Here is a 21,411-nt window from a genome sequence, read left to right on the forward strand (position 1 = left end):
TCCATGAACCTCTCTGAACAATGAGTACATACTCGATAGTATAAAGCAGGGGTCCCCAAACTTTTTCCTGTGAGGGCCACATAACTTTTCCCTTCTCTGATGGGGGGGGGGGGGGGCGGTGTCAGTTTGTAACATCAACGATCGTAGGGGAGCTTAAAAAATGTATTGTTTCCCAGAAAGCCACACATAACCAAAAAACCCTTTCCAGGTTCTTTACAGAAAAAAAGTCAGGAAACAAATAATAACACTATTAATGAAATAAATAATAACTAAATAACCCTCTCTGAGTTCTTCACAGAAAAAAACAGGAAATAAATAATAACTAAACAACTCCCTCACTTTATAGCCCCTTGAAATCCACAAAAAAAAAAGAGTTCTGCCATCTACGAGAACGCCACCTATCTTGTCTTGTTTATGTCTGCTACCGTCTTGTTCACGTGTTCTACTAATTGATCTGAGACACAACTAAAACACTGAAACATTCTATGGTGTGTAAATAACTTTGTGACTTTCATTTCAACCCTATTTGCGTCATGGGTCATTTTGCCCCGAAGACCACCTTTGTACTTTTTTTTTGTACAGCTTCCATGAAAATGTGAATAAAAACAACATTTCAATTTTTCTGCAGTTGGGGACAATCTAGGAAAAGTCATAAAATTTCAAGTTAAAAAATGATCATTTATTGGGGGTTTGGGGCGTTTTTTTAACACAGTGACGGGTCATTCTGACCAGAGGACAACAGGAGGGTTAGAGGGACGGGTCAAATGTGCCCGTGGGCCGTAGTTTGGGGACCCCTGGCATAAAGCATGACTCAGCATTTTCTCCCAGTTACATAACACTGCACTCTACTTATGGATTGTTGGCATTATTCTTGTTTGTTTTCCCAGGCAGATACCTCCTCAGGAAACTGTGACAATGATGTTTTGTTTTAAAAAAAGATATTATTACCTTAGGGATAGATGTCTACCGTCACCACCAGCCGCCTTGGTTGGTTAACGACTTTATAGGTCTGAGTTAAAGAGACTTTTGTGCAAAGGAATTTGATCAGCAACACATTTACGCACTTCTTTGACCCTCAGGTACACATCTGAAGGCGACACATTCATAGACTTCCCTTTTCTGTTAAAACATTTGGTGTTTGTTTGTCTTTGCATTGTTCTACAGCCCCGAGGTACTGTTTGGGTTATAACACAGACATTCCTGACACCATTAATAAAAAAAAAAAGAAAAAAAAGTTACAAAGGGAACACTTTAGCCACCGCCCTTCCCAAGTATGGAGATCACAATATTAATGTCAATTACGGTCAGCGCTGCCGATTGGACATCAAATCTCCATCACTCGATGGCTATAGAAGAACTCGTGGTTCTTTGTGTATCCGTATCCATAACGACTGCACTCAAACTATTTCCACAACAGTCATATATGCCTCTGCTTTGGTCATCAGAGCTCTGTGGTAAACCCCGTTGCCATAGCGACCCTGGTGTGGTAACGGGTAAAGTCAGAAGGGTGGTGGTGGGCGGAGAGAGAGAGAAAAAAATACGCAAGGAGAGCATGGGAGAACAAAAGTGGAACATGAGCTGTGTGTTAACTATAAATAATCTGTCTTTGCGGACTCATTATGTTTTTTCTTTTTTTTTTTTAATAAACGGGAAATGCAGTTTAAGAGCGAGTGAGCAGTCAGAATCAAATGAGGAAAGCAATGTTATTTTCTTATGTGGGCACCACTCATACTATCAGTTTTTTTTCCACGGAACATGTTGGTTTTCCCTCTCTCTGCATTTCCTTCTTTGTGACCAAATCCAAATTGTGCTTTGATTGGCTCAAGACGCAGCAAGGAATTGGTCTGGTATGAATCACAGCTCCGTGGCATCCGTATAAAAAAAAAAAAAAGTATGAATGTTGTATTCCATGTGGACTTGAAAACTATTTGTTGACTTTTAAAACATGTCTTTTACATTGCACATCAAGTCTTGTTGTATATTCTGGCGACAGACAATGTACCCTTATTCTAATGAGTGACCTGGGAAAGGGTTAAATGTGACTTCCTCTTCGATGGCGTTTGTTGTCCTGGTGATAGCAACAACACAAGTCTACAAGTCTCGTGCTTTCGATCAGTACGTTTGTGGTGGAAGCGAGTCGAGCATTTGAAAACAACTGGGGGTGGGGGAAGCTTTAGCTAGCTCAAGTGTGCTCATAGGAGAACGCACAACAGCAGTTGAACAAAAATTTATGGGCAGGATATGTTACACTTCAAAAGCGCCACGAAAAGACAGATGTGAGCAATTTTCGCAAGAGGATGAAATGTTGTCTCAGTCAATATCGAAAGCAAGGGTAGGCAAGCTGTTGTGCTCAATGGCCACATTTCATTTAAAGACAAACAGATGGGCCAGCTCATTTGGAGATGAGTTTAAAACACTCCTATCTATAAAATTTAATTTTTAAAATAAAAATAGTTATAGAAGAAAAAAAAGAATTCCCATTTAGTTAAATTGTAACTAGCTATCATAAATCAAGTTATTTACAAAAATACATTAAAACACGTAGAACAATTGATATATTTTTTACCAATATTTTGATTTCATTTTTGACAATACATTAACCAAATTTTATTGCGATAACTAAATAACATAATTAACCAATTCTTAAGGAGGAAAAAAAAACACGCTACGTGAATAAAAATATAACAGGACTCTTTATATTATGCTCCATTGGCGGGATTTAATGAATTTGGCAAATGTAGCCCAGATGTGAAGGACTATCTTGAACTTTATCATAAATATTAGCAAGGCCCTCTCACCTTGCCCCCCGCCACCCAAAAATCCTCCAAAAATGACCCAACCCTCAATCAACCAATTTTGACTCTGTGCTCACTCACCTCGTCAGAGCCTCATCATCCGTCATCGCCAGGCAAATCATCGGTTCGCTTCTCTCACCACCCATCTTTGTTCCATTGACAGCTGCAAAAAAAATCCAACACTTGAGAAACCTGGCGTCGAGCCGAACACCCTTGACAATTTGCGCCTGAAGCTAACATACCATTTATATTCACAATCTTTGAAAAAAAGTCAGCAATTCACCTGTTTAAAGAACTTCGATCTGGTTTCTATCCACCACATGGTCCAGAGATTGAAATGACTTGTTTCACTTTCGAGGTTCCACTCGATTAAAGTGTGCGCATTACGACTAGATCCTGAAGCGGTTGGATACAACCCGAAAACAAAAGTTTCCTGGGCCTACGGAATGTGTCTGTGTCATGCCATTCTAACCTACTGCATTATTAGAGACGTACCTGCCATTCCTTTGCAGAACGTCGAGCTGTGCGTGTAGATGACTGTTGTCTTGTGTACTCTGAAAAAAAAAATGGTGTGTTGAATTGGCTCAATTATATTTTGATCAAGTGCCTGCACACAATAGAACCCCCCAGCTTTTATTATGTTTTTTTAGTATATATCTAATAATAATAATAATAATACATTTTATTTATAAGCGCCTTTCAAGACACCCAAGGACACTTTACAATAACAAAAAAAAAAAAACAATACAGGTTGAGCAGCGCTGGCTCCGCGGCCTGGTGGCCCAGTGATTAGCACGTCAACCTCACAGTTCAGAGATACCGGGTTCAATTCCAGCTCCAGCCTCCCTGTATGGAGTTTGCATGTTCACCCAGGTACTCCAGTTTCCTCCCACATTCCAAAACACTTACCAACATGTATCTATTGTTTAACATCATTTGACCATTACATTCATTCCTTATTGATTATATTTGGCGGCGGGGGGGTTATTATCGAATATTGCATTTAAAATCTGAAATGCTGAATGTTAAAACAATGAGCAATGAAGGAAGTCGAAGTTAAAGTCTGGGTCAAAAGCGTGACAACATTTGTTTCTCCCACCCAGTGTTACTCCCGCCTGAAATATCAAGTTTGGGATTACGCTGCATGCTGTCATTACATCACTCTGAAGGGAAGTTCTGTTGAATTCCTCCAAAGACATGTCACGCCTGAAATGATTCACTTGCCAGAAAGTGTGACAGACGCAGAGTTTCTACACACCAATGTTGGGAAAATGTGCAAAACTCGCAGGAACCCCAAATCTCCACTGAATGATGGAGTTGTGTCTCATATGAACAAAAAGTTGAGTCCGTCATTGACACATGAATAAAACTCACGGTTGAATATGGAGAATTGGGCTGCGCCCATCTGAAAAATATGACACATCTTGCCGAAAAACTAAATTCCTCAAAAGTAGCTCTTACGTGTCATTCACATAAGAGGTCAAACATTTTTGGCCTTTGTAAGCTATCGCGTTTGATGTAAGGTGAGAGAGAGGACACTTGACATGACATTTGTTGTTGTTGTTGTGTTTATTTATTCTTTGTGTGATTTATTATCACTTCGATGATCAATTTTTTGCTATAGGAGGGCTTAATATTTTGGAAAAAAATCATACGAAGTGGATAAATAAAAAAATAAAGATTATTTATTATTATTGAATTATTATTATTGAAATGCACTTAATTCATTTTCTTACAAATACATTTTTGACATCTAGGGCTGTTTTTGTAGACAGTGCCTGTGCGCTCGGTATAAACCAGCTCAAAGCGGGTCTAAATTTGTGGCACAGGTGGTATAGCGTGATTATGAACGAACCGGGTGGAAGGTGCTCTTCAAGTACCCACCCAATGTGTGCGATTCTTGCGGACTTAATTTTAAGGGAATGAGTGGAACCACTTTCCAAGGCAGGGAAATCAGTTCCAAGGCAAATTGCGTTCACTCCCACAACGACGCACACGCCCCTTTCTACCTGCGCCTATCTACCAAAGTACCATAAGAAAGAAAAACTCCATCCAAGTGCACAGTTGGACCCCACAAAAACAGGGTCGTGCTCATTCAAGGCCAAAAACTACTCTCCAGTCCAGGTCCCCGCCTAACGTTTTTAAACTACTCTCCAGTCCAGGTCCCAGCCTAATGTTTTCACCTCCAATATGTACCCAAAACTTTCCGAAGAGCCTGCTGTTCTAGAGGAAAGTGTAGTAAACGCGTTCCATGCCATCCAAGAGGGAGGGCCCGTTAATGCAACAACTTTAATGGTGTACGATATTCAAACACGCAGCGCAACACAATGGGGCCTTAAAACACAAAGGCTGGATATGTGAATGGTGATTACAGTGTATCCTGACAGGAAGGGCTGCTGGACAACCTGATGTTATTGTTAACTTGAAAAAATCCAATCAGGTTGTGGAAAGAGAAGAAAAGAAATCCACCTAATGTGTTCATTGGCACTTGAAGCAAAAAAAAACACAACACTTTTAACGGCTCCTCTGAGCATGTTCTCCTGAAGAAGAAAGAGTAGTACAATCCATAAAAGACATACATATTTTGATCAAAGTGGTTTAAATTGCCTTACTGAACTTTTTGGGGGGGCTGGGAGGTCGGTGTAAATCTCGATAAAAGTGCACATATTTTGCTGTTCTAGACAAATAGCATTAGGGCCAAGTGGAGAAATGACCCATCAGACATGCAGACAAATTTTTTTTTGCATGTCTGACTGTTTTGACATTCATTCATTCATCTTCTAAGCCGCTTGATCCTCACTAGGGTCGCGGGGGGTGCTGGAGCCTATCCCAGCTGTATTCGGGCAGCAGGCGGGGGACACCCTGAATTGGTTCCCAGCCAATCACAGGGCACACAGAGACGAACAACCATCCATGCTCACACTCACACCGAGGGACAATTTAGAGTGTTCAATCAGCCTTCCATGCATGTTTTTGGAATGTGGGAGGAAACCGGAGTACCCGGAGAAAACCCACGCAGGGCCGGGGAGAACATGCAAACTCCACACAGGGAGGCCGGAGCTGGAATCGAACCCGGTACCTCTGCACTGTGAAGCCGACGTGCTAACCACTGGACTACCGGGCTGCCCTGTTTGGACGTACTTTGTAAAAAAGTCCCACGTGACTGTAACTTTACCAGACTTTACCAAGCCGAAACACTCCACCATGCAAATAGTAATAATTTAACCCCCTAAACATTTTTTTAAAATAAAATATACTGTGGCTGAAGGACTTCTTTTCCAAATTTGCCTGAGTTTTTCCAGAAGGATATTTCCATTTGTCATTTTGCAAAACTGCTCATCCACATGTGGTGGGCAGGTTCCGGGCTGATTGGACGAGTTGCTAGTCAAGTGCACATCAAGTACAGACACCGTTTACGGATTTGAATTGCCGGTGCACAGCATCGCAACGTCACAGATAGCCAAACAAAAATGCATTTGTGTTTGTCACATCAAAGTTTCCATGGCCATCCGCTTCTTCGTTGACAACACTGCCATGTTTTGGTGGTTCATTCAGAAATAATACAGGACAGCATAGTGTCTCGGAGCCTGAAAACCAGTTATAGGGTGACAGCTTTTGTGCGGTACCGCCTCGTGTGTGGCAAACAGTCGCTAACTGGTAATTTTTTTGTGATGGTCCACTTCAGTGGCTTATCATGCCTCAAAAGTTGAACAAAACGTCTGCGAACTGCCAAACAACATCAACCAAGACCAGCTTGACGATAAGCATTGATGTCAACATTATATATTAATATATACAGCAGCGTTTAGCAGCTCATCACAATTCAACATCATTCATTCATTCATCTTCCGAGCCGCTTGATCCTCACTAGGGTCGCGGAGGGTGCTGGAGCCTATCCCAGCTGTCTTCGGGCAGTAGGCGGGGGACACCCTGAACCGGTTGCCAGCCAATCACAGGGCACACAGAAACGAACAAGCATTTGCACTCACACTCACACCTAGGGACAATTTAGAGTGTTCAATCAGCCTGCCACGCATGTTTTTTTTGGAATGTGGGAGGAAACCGGAGCACCCGGAGAAAACCCACGCAGGCCCGGGGAGAACATGCAAACTCCACACAGGGAGGCCGGAGCTGGAATCGAACCCGGTACCTCTGCACTGTGACGCCGACGTGGTAACCGCCCTAATTTGGCTAATAGTCACATGTTCTTCAACATTAAATAGACATCACGTGCCCAGAGGGATTTTTTTAATGCTTGTGATTAGCATGTTTTGTGAATATTAGAGCTGTTTTTCCATTTCTCTTGTCGTTTCCAAAAATGCTATGGAAAGCCCATTGTGACAGATCACAAGGAGTCCGACCACTCATCACATTTACGTGGGTCCGTCCGTACTCCTCCACCGTGTGTGTGCGTTGAGGTTAGATCCGATAGACGGTCACACCCATCAACACGCGCCCTCTGTGCCTTGGGCGCACACTCACACACAAGGCAGCTTGCGACATACTTGACAGAGATTTGGTATGTTTATGGATTGCGAGGGTCAAGGTCCATCTTGTGTCTGTGTATCCGGTCATGTTTCATGCGGTAGACTCTCCCGATTGCTACTTGACCTCAGTCACAAAAAACATCTGCCCCGTGCTTGTGATTAGACAAATGACACACAACCATGCAGACTAACGTAACCGTTGCAATGAGCGACGGTGGCAACTTTAAACGTGCGCCCTTGTTCATATCATCAGGCCATTACTATCTGTTTGCTTTAGAAAACAATTGTTGCCAAAGGGCAGTCTGGTGACTTCGTGGTTAGCACGTCCGCCTCACACCCAAGAGGTCATGGGTTCGCCATCTGCTCTCTGTCCCATGCTTGCGTGCGTTTTTCTCCAGCTACTTCAGCTTCCTCCCATATTCGATCAACATTCATGTCAGGTTAATAGTATTGAATAATGTGTTGTTTGCTGCGCCGAGCTCCCTTTCAAAATCTCGATTGCACCTGTAACGTCATGCAGGAGGTTAGTTTTGTGCAAATTGAGATCCAAGCCCCTCACCTCCCCCCGGGAAATGTTTGTTGAATGACCAATTGTGCGACCTCAATCTCAGAGTTTCTTCCGTTAAAGGCAATTGAGGCTTAACCTTTGTACTCTTAAATGATATTGCTACATAATCGTAATTATACTACATACAGGACACATTTTTAATATGCTTGTATATGTATTTTATATTTATGATATAGTTTTTGTTCTTCTATTTTCTCCCTTTCGTAGTTTTGCCATGGTAAATTGGGAATTTCTCCACTGAGACAAAAAAAGTTTTTTTTATCTTATAAGCGTTGCTAATGTCACACCAATGGCCTTTGTCGGATCCACTTGTGAGTCGCTATTTGTACAATATTAAGAAACCTAGTGGAATTAAGTATAGAGTAAGTATATTACATGATAAAGTGAACGTCACAAAAATATTTTGACACAGATTCCCACATTACACAAAGATGGCCGCCAAGTGGTTTGAAAAAGCTTAGTTTTGCCAAATAAATGATGTTTTTGAACGTGAGAGGTAAAACGCAATCCAGTGTTTGGCTGGTTGCTCTCCATTTAGTCTTGATTTCAAACAATGTTTCCTACAAAAAAAAAAACAACAAGTGCAAATAATCAGTTCTTGGTTTGTATTGTTGCCATCTGAAACCCTTTCAGCACATTTTTAATCACCATAATCCTGCAACATTGTAAACATAAAGTATTTTTGAAATGCTTACTTCATGTAACTCCTGGTCAATATTTTCCTTCTTACAGCAGTTTCACTTTTTTCTACAAAAGCCTTGTAAATTCCCTTGCCAATATTTAAACAAATCTTCTCTAAATATTCAAATTCTCCAGATTTACTCCTCAGCAAAGTGAGTCCTGATAAGGCTCACCTCCTGGATGTGTAATGTAGCTTATTGATTCATTCAAGAGCGGAATTCAAACCTGATAAAATGTGACTCGGGTGATTAAAACACACACACACACCACACATTAAAACATGAAACAGCATTTCACTCGAAATATGGGAGTCCACATTGGACCAAGTTATGATTCATGAGTGCCTGTTGAATTAGCGATATTCTTCCGAGCACTGTGAAACAAAAGTTCCTGTTTTTTGTAGATTTCAACAAGCCACCCACATGATTCAAAACCGAGTGATTACAATGGTCGCACTGCAGTCATGTGAGTTTCGCACAGCAACTCTTGATTTTTGATTTCTCACTCCCAGTCACATTCACAACAAAGTATCAGCATTGCCACATATTAATTTTGGCATCAGCATTGCCACATGTTCATTTTGGCCATTGGCTTCGACCCTTCTTTGCTTTCGCAACCCTGTGTCGAATGCCCCTGCTCTCATTGGCATCCGCTGCTGTTCAAGGAGGATGGGAGTTTTATTTTTGTACATTTCCATGACGATGATGTCGGCCGAGGGCCAATGGCGGGAAAACAGACTGATAGAAAAAGAAAAAAAAATGGAGGAGTGGGGAAATGGCGGCGGGGCTTGGACTGGTTCATATAAGACATGACTCATCGTGGCGAGGGACTGGGGGAGGGAGGAGAAAGAAGAACGCAGGGCGGGTCGGGGTGGATCATAGCCCAGCGAGGAAAAAAAAAGTGAAGTTACTTTGCTGGAAGTTATGAGTGATATACTGCAAGCATGCAAGACTTCGAAATCAGCCAGCATAATAGAATATGCTGTGCGAATTAATTCAACAATATGTCCTGGTGTAAATGTGCCCGTCATCATAATGAGAACTGTTTTAGTAACAACTAGCTAAATAAGGAAGGAAATTGAAGAGTTTGATGCAGTGCATTTTTAATCTACAACATATAACTACAAAGGTAGTTAGGTCTTTAGATTAATATTGCTGATCAGAAAAAAACATGTTATGATTGATTAGTTTCTCACTTCCCAGCAAAGGTGACATTTCTGTATTGAAAGCTGAATTCAGTCTCAATATTCTTGTTCAAAATGGTTGAATGATTAGTAGTCAACGAAAGAGTTAGCATAAAAGCGTTTCATGACGCTAGTTTTTTTTGCAGATTTTTGCGCTATAGGTCTGAATTAAATCTATTGTTTTTATCTTTAAGAGACCTCTTTTAAAACGAGCTAATTTTGTGGCCAATAAGGATGAGTACTTATTATCTTACAATATGAATTATGTCGCACAGGGAATGCAGATGTATGACAGGAGTAGACTGTACCGTGACATTGACATAACCAATGGGCCGTTATTTTTAAAAGCTTTTTAACTATACAGAGCGCTCCATGCTAAATTATATTAAGTTGTCTACTATGCGCCATATCCAACGGGTAATCAAAACCGGCTGGTTCAGAGCTCACCTGGTGTGCATTTGCTCAGCATGTTATTGAGAACTTGACCGTAACAACCAAAGAATCTTGAGCTCTTAAGCCTCCAAAAACTGCTATCACCACTGTGAAATATCAACTCGAAGGATACCACAGAGGTGATGGATGTTATTTGACGGCAAGTAGAAGGTGCGGACCTCGCCAAAGCTAACAGGTCCACTCTTAGGTCAGCTTTTAGTAGAACCCCCTCTAAATCTTTATCATCAGTAGACAGCATCACTGCAAATATGCTTTCATTCTTATAAGAAAGGTCATTGCTATGGGAATGTGAAAACATGCTTCATCAGCATGAAAATCCTGAAAGCAACTTTTCAAAGCACATTTGGAAAGTGGGTGTAATTTTCAGGTTAACTTTGTCAGCATAGTGATTCTTGCTAGTATCAACTGATTACATTTATTTTCATTATTTTTTTTTCCAGGAGCTTTGTCCCAAAACATGGATCAGACTCAACAAGACAAGATAATGAAAATCTTGACACCAAATGCTGGGAAGTGGTTGTGGCAGTGCGGTGAGTGTTAGTGTTAGCATTAACCGCTAGCTAGCCATGGCTTTTAAGTTTTGCTTCATCACTCTTTTTATATAATAGTTGGGCATTTTCTTGATTTTATATTAAACTCGATGATAGATGACAACTAATGAAAAAAAAAACATGTTTCAGCTGAGTTTTGTTTTTTTAACATGTGACTATTAACCAAATTACTGTGGATTGATGAGAAAAAATATATAATGGGAGGAAATAAGACAGGAAAGTTGGCTCGAATGTGGAAAAAAAAAACCCTTACCCTTGCTTTAACTTGCAGCTAATTTCTGTATGTTTATAGTTGTATAGTTTGATCGCTGAGGCATTATATTAATCCGTAATAAATGAGAGCTATTATTCTTTTGAGGAAGTCAATGAAAAAAAATTGCTGGGAGCTACTACCGAAAAACCTGTCTTGCGGTTTACTTCGACATGTAAAACAAGTGCTGTCATATTGAAATGCATGTTCATTTGTGAAGAGTCCCGAGAATAAAAAGTATGCTTATAATAAGTGTAAGCAACTGGCTGGAAAAAAAAATGCTTGATACCTAAAAATCGGCTCACACCTTGTTCCATGCTCCATGCGCTCGCTGCATTAACTTTTGTGTGATTCATTCAACCACAGCATCCAGCTTACGTCTACAGTTTGTTTGGGATGCTTCAATCATACTGAAACAGTTTAGAATGCACAAAACAAATATAAACAAAGCAAAACATCAAAACGCCTGATAATAAGCTCCAAAATAAAGGTCTTCTCAAACAACATGGAGGCCTGTGAGGAGGTCAGGTAATGGTTTTCAGTGGCTGACAATGTGTCATAGGAGTGTAATGTTACAGCCCTGCCTCCAGGCCCTTGCCCAGACCTGCAGCCAATGACATTTCACCTCAGTCTCCTCCCACAGCAACAAGCGCTTTAAAACTCCTCACTAGTCCCATCTCTTCCTATCCACTCTGGTCTCTCTTCGCTCTGCTGGCCTGCCTGCCTCATCAACCTTCACCGAAAAAGCAAAAAATCTCACAATGGCAGCCAGTTACAAGACCACCTCCTACACCGTGAAGAGCTCCAGTGCCCCGAGGAGCTTCAGCAGCAGCTCCTACGCCGGACCGGGGCTCACCTCCCGCAAGAGCTACACCGCCAGGAGTTCCTACGGGGCTGGCAAGAGCTACGGAGGGGGCGGCATCATCAGCTCCAGCGGCTACAGCCTCGGCTCCAGCATGGGTGGCAGCATGGCCTTTGGGGGTGGCATGGGACTCGGCCAAGCACCTCTGACCGCCGTGACTGTGAACAAGAGTCTGCTGACCCCGCTCAACTTGTCCATTGACCCCACCATCCAGGCTGTCCGTACTCAGGAGAAAGAGCAGATTAAGACCCTCAACAATCGTTTTGCTTCTTTCATTGACAAGGTAAGCGCAACCGTTCAAAAGAGTTGTAGCAGAGTCGCGGACACTCGCTTGAACCTTCTGTCTGCACATGCAGTCGTTATAAAACAGTGAGATCCACTCATGCAGAAACTGGCTCCCAAACACACACGACAGCAAGCCGGATAGCAAAGGGCGTGTCAGGCCACGGCGCACGTTACCTTGGGATTGGTTTCCTCCCTATAGCTGGGGTGGGGCCCTTTCTTACTTCTCACTGGCCCCCGCCACTGGACTTTAGAACACAGAGTGCAACTACCCCCCCCCTCCCTCCTCCACATAAACTCGTCCCACCCCCATTTTATCTACTGAATCCATCCAACTCTAAGAAACGCGTAGCCGTAAGGCCAGAGCCGTGGGTTAATATTTAAAAAGGCCTGCTGGTTTCATGTTCTGCTCAACAGCAGCTGCGAAACTGTGTAGTGCAGTAAGCCCAAATGAACTTCCTTGTGTAACAAATCCAAAAGTTATCATGAAAGCCCCAAATTCTCTGACGTGTGCAAATTAGATTCTCCCGTGGACCCTAATGCCAACCAGTTCTGTCACACCTTTTTCTTGGTTAAATATTTACCCCCCCCCCCACCCCCCCATCTCTCTCTCATCTGCCAGCAAATGAAACTTTGCTCCAACCCACTTCCCCTGCCTCCCCCTTCATTTGCCTGCAAAAGGCTTCATTTACAAAAACAGGAAGGCACGGGGGTGATGGGTTAACTCACTCTGTTCCTTCATCACCAGTTTTTTCCAGCTAGACTACCGTCACCCCTGATCCCACACTCTGATCCCCTCCCCGCCCCCTTCCCCCCTCATCCCGTCGGGATGCATGTTCTACGTCAGGCCTTCCTCTCTAAAAAGGCAACCTGCAAAGCTCCAAAGAAAGATAAGATCAACAAAGACTATAGAAGGCGAACAGGAGGCATGGCGCGGTTGATGGATGTTCAAAGGTGGCAGGAGTATTTTTAACATTAGTGATACTCCTCAACATATTTAGTTCAAGCCAGTATCCCATTTTTTATTCATAGAAAAAAATGAATGGAAAGCACTCGTCTTTATTCAGCACTCTAAACCATATTTTTTTCAAGACCATTAAATCACAAGACTATATGTTCTGTATGTTAGGCTTGTCTCACCCATAAAAATAAATACACAAAATTGAACCATACGCTATGTGCGTTGATCCAAACATACCGTAAATAGTCATCATTAATTAAGAATAAGCTCTTCCTGCTCCATTATTGCATTCATCACGTCTCGGTGTCTTTCCCTCCCTCAGGTGCGCTTCCTGGAGCAGCAGAACAAAATGCTGGAGACCAAGTGGAACCTGCTGCAGGGCCAGACTACAACGCGTTCTAACATCGACGCCATGTTTGAGGCCTATATTACCAACCTGCGCAGACAGCTCGACAGCCTGGGCAATGACAAGATGAAGCTGGAGGCCGACCTGCACAACATGCAGGGCCTGGTGGAGGACTTCAAGAACAAGTGAGTGTCACCGTGAAGGGAAAAATATAGATCGCACACAGCAGCGTGAAGATAGTCACAGATCTCCAATGCAAGCACTTGATGGGCTGTTGGTATTCATATTTTCCACAAAGCAGCAGAGTTCCGTGCTTCCAATGGAGCTATTGAGATGATAACTTGCACCACCTAGTGTTACTTTTGTGTATAACTCGCCTGTCAGCCTCTCGTGGATGACTTATTCGTGCCCTTTTTTTGCTGCCAGGTATGAAGATGAGATCAACAAGCGTACAGAGTGTGAGAATGACTTCGTCCTCATCAAGAAGGTCAGATGGATTCCATTCACTTGACTTTAAAACATCAAACCACAAGGAAAATTTGACTTGAGGCCCTTTTTATACGTAGCAGATTAAGGAGAAGACACAATAGGCAGAATATAAGAACAAGTGCAACATTGTATTATGTTGCTGTCGACTGAAAATAATATATTTTCTCTTGGCACTAAATTATGTGATTTTGTTTTTCATCGTAAAGGGGGAAAAGGGCAGCGTATTAACCTGGTGGTTAGCATGGCAGTTGGCCTTGGTTTGAATCTTCTTTCGGGTGGTCCGTCCATGTTCTCCCTGTGCTTAGGGTACTCTGAGTTCTGTCCACATTTTAAAAAAGAATTATTATTTTTTTAAACTGAATTTTTCATGGATGTGAATGTGATTGGTTATTTTTCTATAAGTGCCCTGCAATTGGATGGCTAATGACAGGGTGGAATCCACTTGAAGCCCAAATTAAGGTCGGATGGGCTCCAGCACTGCTCTTACCCTAATTAGCATAAGTGTTTTGGCATGCTGGAGACTATCCTAGCTGTCTTCGGGCAGTAGAAAGGGGGACACACTGAACTGGTCGCCAGCCAATCGCAGGGCACACAGAGACAAACAACCATTTGCGCTCATAATCACACCCAGGGACAATTTCAAATGCGCCATTAACCTGCCAGGCATGTTTTTTGGAATGTGGGAGGAAACCAAAGTACCGGAGAAAACCCACACAAGCACGGGAAGAACATGCAAACTCCAAACAGGAAGGCCGGAGCCAGAATGAAACTCTGGACCTCTTCACTGTGAGGCCGACGCACTAACCAGTCGACGGACCCTTTTGAATAATGTTGCATTTAATTAAATATAAAGGATGAATCATTACCTTCCAAAGATGCAAAACTAATGTATTTCCATTTAATTAAAACCTTCATCTTGAAAAACACATAAATTCCCTTCCGACCAATTCTCCAATAACAATGGATTGTTCAAAATGTTGCTTGTCCAAACTAAATACAATCTCGTATTTTTTTCCTAGGATGTTGACGAGGCCTACATGAATAAGGTTGAGCTGGAGGCCAAGCTGGAAAGTTTGACAGACGAAATCAACTTCCTCCGGTCCATCTATGAGGAGGTATGGAATCAAAAATCTTCACAAGTTGTATTTCTTTAAGCCTTGCCGATGCTTTTCTCAGCACCTGCCGCATTGGATGGCATTCCTTAGCAGGGTGGAGTGTAAAACTTTTTTTAAACTTTTTGTTCTTATCTAGGAGCTCCGTGAGCTTCAGAGCCAGATCAAGGACACATCAGTCATTGTGGAGATGGACAACAGCCGTAACCTGGACATGGATTCCATCGTAGCAGAAGTGAAGGCTCAGTACGAGGACATTGCCAACCGCACCCGCGCTGAGGCGGAGACTTGGTACAAGACCAAGGTAAAGAGGAACATTTTGGGCCAGTTTCATCGCATTTCATCAATGTCTGGATTAGAGTACCGGTATAACGATAGATTTATATATTTTTTGTCAGCCATGCTCATCCAAAGCGTTTCTCATTTGTTTTGGCGATGTTCCTTTAGTATGAGGAGATGCAGACATCTGCCAACAGATACGGAGATGACCTGAGGGCAACCAGGACAGAGATTGCCGACCTTAACCGCATGATCCAGAGGCTGACATCAGAGATTGACGGTGTTAAGGGACAGGTACAGATGAATCTTCCACATCGCACTCGAAACTCGAGTGATCAAAAGAATCGCATTGACCTTCATTGTTTTGACCTTCTCCCAGCGTGCCAACCTGGAGGCTCAGATCGCTGAGGCCGAGGAGCGTGGCGAGCTGGCGGTTAAGGACGCCAAGTCCCGCATCAAAGATTTGGAAGACGCCTTGCAGAGAGCCAAGCAGGACATGGCCCGCCAGATCCGCGAGTACCAGGACCTTATGAACGTCAAGCTGGCTCTGGACATCGAGATCGCCACTTACAGGAAGCTGCTGGAGGGCGAGGAGGACAGGCTGGCAAACGGGATCCAGGCCATCAACATCTCCAAACAGAGCAGTAAGTGTCGCTTTGATAGGAAAACAATTTGGTGAGTAGTGATTCACCAGACTTTGGGTTGAACACATCATAGGAAAACCTTTGAAATCACTCTTGCTTTCGACTGCTTTTTAATTTGTTATAAAACTTGAGTTGTGTCACTTATATGGTTAATTGGGTTTAGTATATTTTTAGTCATATATATGAAATACAGTATGCAGTTGCGTGGCCACTTATTGTCAGACAGAATACACGAGGTTGAGTCAAGCAGACATGCACGAAGGGGAAATTGTCCTCAAAGCAGCACAATAACTAATAAGTTCATTTGCACCGATTCATCACAAAACTGAATTCATGCTCTGTATTAATTATAAAATGCACACGGGAACAAGAATAAAAAGTCAGATGGACGAACAACATCTGAAGCACTTGGAAAACAAATGAAAAAAAATATTCTTAAGGCCACCACGGTCACATTAAATATACCACACACACGGCAGATGGTGATTATTAAATGTATTCATGGGTGCAAATTCCTAGAGATGTGTTTTGCTCGTTGAATTTGGCCGTAAAATGATTTTTTGGGTGGGGTTCTGGCCACTCAGAGGACTGAAAAATGCTGGCGTTCTTGTGGGCCAGCTAGCTGACCCTGTGAGGCAAATTTGATATCAGACTGAAAAAAAAAAAATAATAATAATAATAACATCTAAGATCCACATATATAGATTGGCCTGCTGGAAGCACAGCACAGCTTCGAGAAATAAATAATAGGGTAGACCGTGGCAAATAAAGTGAAAGCATTTTGTGGACAAATTTAGGTTCTAAATGTAGTTAAGTGCTTCTGATCTTGTTTTGGCGAGAAAAGAGACTTTGCTGGGCCTGACCGATCACCGCTGAATTTTAACCTTGACTCCGTTTCGACAGCAAGCTACGGCGGCATGGACAGTCTGAAGAGCGGCTACTCCAGCTCCTACTCCAGCGGTTACAGCAGCGGCGGCGGCTACGGCAGCGGCAGCTACGGCAGCGGAAGCTACGGCGGCGGAAGCTACAGCAGCGGCAACTACGGCGGCGGCGCCTACGGCAGCGGCGGCAGCGGCTACACCACCCAGACCAAGAAGAACGTGGTCATCAAGATGATCGAGACCAAGGACGGCCGAGTGGTATCTGAGTCCTCCGAGGTCATCGAGGATTGAGCTAGAGTAGTTTCAAGGCAACTCGCCATGCTCTGATACCCCATTTGCCCACTTCTGGTAGTTTTTACACTTACATTTCAACTCCCCACCTAACTTTTTGTGATTAACATGTCTGAAGCTTCACTCTCCCGTAGAGCCTTAAACAACGAGCAATAAAGTATCCTTACTCTACCAATTACCTGAAAGGGACCAAAGAATCTGTGTTGTATGTCTGATACTTGAGTGCTGTCTCTGAAAGTGACGTTAAAGTGAAGGCAAATCCGAAATTTGAAGATACCCAACAGCTCCTCCACTCACAAAGGATTGCATCCGCCTCCGGTGAACAGTGGTGTTGTCGAAGGAAACGTGAACGTGCCGAAGTGTCGATGGTCTAATTGATGTCAATAAAATACACGCTACCGTATGTAGTGCCTGTCTTCCCCCGTGCATGTCCTGTAACCGTTTGACCTCCCGGGAGAGCGCCCACACGATAGCGTAGTACCGCGGTGCTGTTTTTGCTACCACACCAAATAAAAACATGTGTCTCAACATTGCTTGTGTTGGATTCCGTTTCGACAACGCACAGGTGACATGATACAGAGTCATGCATAAATGAAACTCCTTTCCAAAAAGTGATCGAAGTAGCTGTCTGTTGTCCGCCGAATTGAGGGAGGTGCAAAATCAATAAATAAGAAGAAGAAAAAAAAAGTTGTGTATTGCAGAAGCAATCATTTGAAACAACAGTCACAGATGTAAAAACAACTAAATACCGTAAATAAAACAATTTGACAGCTGCAACTGGCACCTTGGCACACATCAACACCCTTTCCGTTCCTATTCAATCATCGGATAAAAAAATATTTTGCAACAAAGTGTACTCCAAAACCATTTCTCACGATTACTGCTTATTAACCAATAATTGTTTTTTTTTTCTTATCACACGAGAGGAATTGATGTTGTACTCAACAATAATTTTGAAACGGATTCAGTTAGTGGGTCTCTTTATCAAAGTAAAAGCAGATGTTTGCAAAGGTTTTATTTTGATGACACACAAAAAAGATAACCAGTCTAATTTGAAGTTATACACTGGCTCTAAAAATTTTCTTATTAAAATTGCTGTTGATGCATTTCATCATCAATTCGATGTTGATTAATCAATTAATTTAAGTACCTCTACTTTCATGGCCATAGTAGTTTTCAGTGTGTGTGGTTGCATGATTTTGACCAAACTTGTGGTTATATTACTCAAATAGACTTACGGGATGACAGTCCGCAGATTTTGAAGTACAAAATGTACAGTACAGCGCACGATACTGCTTCTAAAGTTAGATGCAGCACGACCTTAACGACTTACGTAATTCTAGAATGGTTTTGGTTTCCATCCTCTGTTTGCCAAGTTGTAAACTTCAAAAGTCGATTTGTGGCTTCAATTCCTGGTGAGAAGTATTCCACAAGCCACTTGCTTTTTATCAGTCGGTTTGTGGGTGGATGGATGTCGTTAAAGAAACTTAAACCCTGTATTGTGTACTATTATAAGTGAATGCGTGTGTGTGTGTGTGTGTGTGTGTGTGTGTGTGTGTGTGTGTGTGTGTGTGTGTGTGTGTGTGTGTGTGTGGACAAAACACTGTGCCACTGTGGCACATTGCAAGTGTATACTGTGTAGCCAAGGGATTTGGGTTGACAAAGAACATAAATAAATGCCATGCTAAACATGTTTATGTCAAAATGGGAAAAGTTCAGCCTTTAGGGTCCACATAGAAAGTCCAAACCACTGTTTCAGTTTACAACTTACAGAGACAGTCTTGGCATTTACAAGGGGGATTCTTCAGAAGAGACCGGAGTGGCTGCTGAGGAACCACCATATGGCTGCACATTCATCTTTCCATAGCTTTGTTGCTTTCTTCTTTTGTTTGGCCTCCGTAAAGGAAACTCCAAGCGGTCTCTGAAATACAGATAGAAGGTCCAGTTTGTGCTTGCCAAACTGTAGTCAAAGCAATCAGTCCATAATAGCTGTTTCTACCACAAAAAAAGCCCTTACAAAACACATTTAATGGTGGAGCAGTGAATCCGATTAGTTTGCATTTTATTTATTTTTTCTTCCGGGGGTAAACAAACCAGTAAAGTCTTTCACCATCTAAAATGCAAATGTACGTAGCCAAATTTGGATTACGAACAATTTGATCGATGTGCACCTGCAAGGACCTGTAGGGCTGAAAAGTGAGGCAATTTTGAAAGCAAACGCTCTCATTTTTTTTCAAAGTGCGCTTGTAATCATTAAATATGGTCGAGTAGCTCGAGTGCATGTTTTCAGATACTTACAGCAAAAGTGTTCCAATTCTGCGTCCGCGCGCGAGGTTAAAACAATTATTATTACTAATAACAGTAATGGTTGCAAGCTTGGTCTCGAACTATTATTTGCATGTAGCGATCGCTAGCTTTAAGGCTTTAAGCTACGGTGTGAAAATTTGTTGATTTTTCATTGTTCATTATTACAAAAATCGGCTATTAAACTCAATAATAAGGAAAACAAATGTTCTTTCACATAAACGTATGCTAATTACATAACGTCAGGCGCACCACCGTTACAAGAGGCGGCGCCATTAAGTGCTACGGAAAGCGGGAGGTGACAAACTTATCGACGTTGTTCCTCAACACAATCACTTCAGAATTATGTCATAAAGAGCATGCTTGACTCAGTCTCTTGAGAAATTTATTGGAAATCTTTCGGGGTGACAGTTTGATGAAGTACCTATTCGTAGTATGCAAAGTATGGTGTCCTTGATGCACCGGGCTACGCGTGTACAGGTACTTCAAAATGCGCGAATTTAAATTTACACGTTCTTTAATTTCACTCTTGATGTCACAAAAGTATATGTGATGACTGTATTATAGTAACTGAACTTTTTGTCGACCGATGCTCGTTGCAAACATGGTTGCTGTTACAGTAAAATATTTTGCTAATGTCTTCAATCACTGCCAGTCTCCATCACACGAAACTAGGGTACAACTATTGAAACGGATATACAACATCAAATAATTTATTCTTTCTTTAGACTCACATTTAAAGAATGAGCAAATATCGAAATAAACTATCATTTCAAGGATGCCAAATTTCATTTTCAGCGCCAAAGCGGCAGGGTCATCATGGCTCCATAATTTACATTAAAATCCAGGAAATATTCACCAATACGTGATTCCAAAGCGGCAGGGTCATGGCTCCATAATTTACATTAAAATCCACGAAATATTCACCAATACATGATTTCAATAAACGAAGAAAAACACACCTGTTTACTGACATACAAATGGAAATATTAAGAAAAGAAAATACAGTATAACGTCCTGAGGGTCGCTTGAACTTTCCAGTTAACACGTTCAATATACAAATGACCACTAGAGAGCGGAAGCGTACCGTGAAGATGGACTTCTGTTGGCCACGTCATCACGACAAATGGGTAACACCGCCACGCCTACAAATCAGGTATGCCTTCAGAACAAGATGATATCAGGTATTCAGTTTCTTTTTCTTCCTCACGCCCTTTTTTTTAACTTCTTCAGAGAGTTTTAATTCATCTCATAATATTATCGTCGTTGTAGTTGAAGTGTGCAGTAGGGATGAATTTCCCAGAATATGAGGAAGACTTTTTATATGATACAGCGACGTGACACCACAGCAAATGAACCTTTTTTGTAAAGAATTGCGGCTATGACAACGGCAATCAACACTGAATTGTTTTTGTAAAGAAGTCTTGCCAATCACAAAACAATGTTTGTGTTGGCAAAAAAAATGTTTGATATAGTCATGACATGATCAAAGAGCTTAAGGCTGAGAAAATGTTAACCCCCCCCCCCCCCCCCCAAAAAAAAATATAATGGCGTAACTAATTACAAAAAGAAATCCTTTCACGAAGAATGCCATCAAGGGTGGAGCAGAGCATGTACCGGCATGAATGTACTTAAATGTCATTCATTCTGCTTTTCAGAAGAGGATAAAGTGAATCACACCATCATATCCACCTGAACCCAAAAGAAATGGAATTTTGTGTGTGAAATGATGCAGAGAAAGATAAACCAAAACACTTGCAGTCATGAAAATGGGACGTAAAGATCAGTGCATTGTTTGAAGTGTGCAAATGTTTGTGCACTTTCGTTGAGGTTGCTATGTTTGCATTGTTTTTTGTTCGCTTGGCACCAAACTTTGTGGAGGAGTGGAAAGAACATATTGAACTATGGTTAGAGAGTCAGAATGAGGAAAATTATCTTTTTTTAATCAGTTTTTGTTGTAATTGGTAAGGAATTTTTATGTTCTCCCCTGTG

The 21,411-nt window shown here is 42.0% G+C and overlaps 2 protein-coding genes across 3 annotated transcripts in view; one reads left to right on the forward strand and one right to left on the reverse strand.

Annotated features, from left to right (window-relative positions):
* The window catches only part of LOC127591554 (LHFPL tetraspan subfamily member 4 protein-like), a 219,266-nt gene that overhangs the window by 85,114 nt on the left and 112,741 nt on the right, over positions 1-21,411 (reverse strand). The gene's annotated exons all lie outside the window — the stretch shown is intronic.
* On the forward strand, positions 11,636-17,643 carry krt8 (keratin 8). Of its 2 annotated transcripts, XM_052051190.1 has the most exons (9): positions 11,636-12,113; positions 13,396-13,604; positions 13,846-13,906; positions 14,928-15,023; positions 15,160-15,324; positions 15,468-15,593; positions 15,679-15,943; positions 16,847-16,919; positions 16,998-17,643. In XM_052051190.1, exons 1-9 carry the CDS (start codon positions 11,730-11,732, stop codon positions 17,113-17,115), a joined length of 1,497 nt encoding a protein of 498 aa, XP_051907150.1. In that variant the 5' UTR covers positions 11,636-11,729; the 3' UTR covers positions 17,116-17,643. The 2 variants fall into 2 exon arrangements, with proteins under 2 accessions (XP_051907150.1, XP_051907141.1); XM_052051181.1 differs by having other exon boundaries at positions 16,847-17,643.

This window comes from Hippocampus zosterae, chromosome 2, assembly GCF_025434085.1.
Source record: "Hippocampus zosterae strain Florida chromosome 2, ASM2543408v3, whole genome shotgun sequence".
NCBI lineage: Eukaryota > Metazoa > Chordata > Actinopteri > Syngnathiformes > Syngnathidae > Hippocampus > Hippocampus zosterae.

Excerpts from the sequence above, each read along its gene's own strand:
- krt8 (XM_052051181.1), top strand. The coding sequence starts at position 11,730 with ATGGCAGCCAGTTACAAGACCACCTCCTACACCGTGAAGAGCTCCAGT. Across the intron at positions 12,114-13,395 it reads TTGCTTCTTTCATTGACAAG|GTGCGCTTCCTGGAGCAGCA; the intron begins GTAAGCGCAACC and ends TCCCTCCCTCAG. Across the intron at positions 15,944-16,846 it reads CAACATCTCCAAACAGAGCA|CAAGCTACGGCGGCATGGAC; the intron begins GTAAGTGTCGCT and ends CCGTTTCGACAG.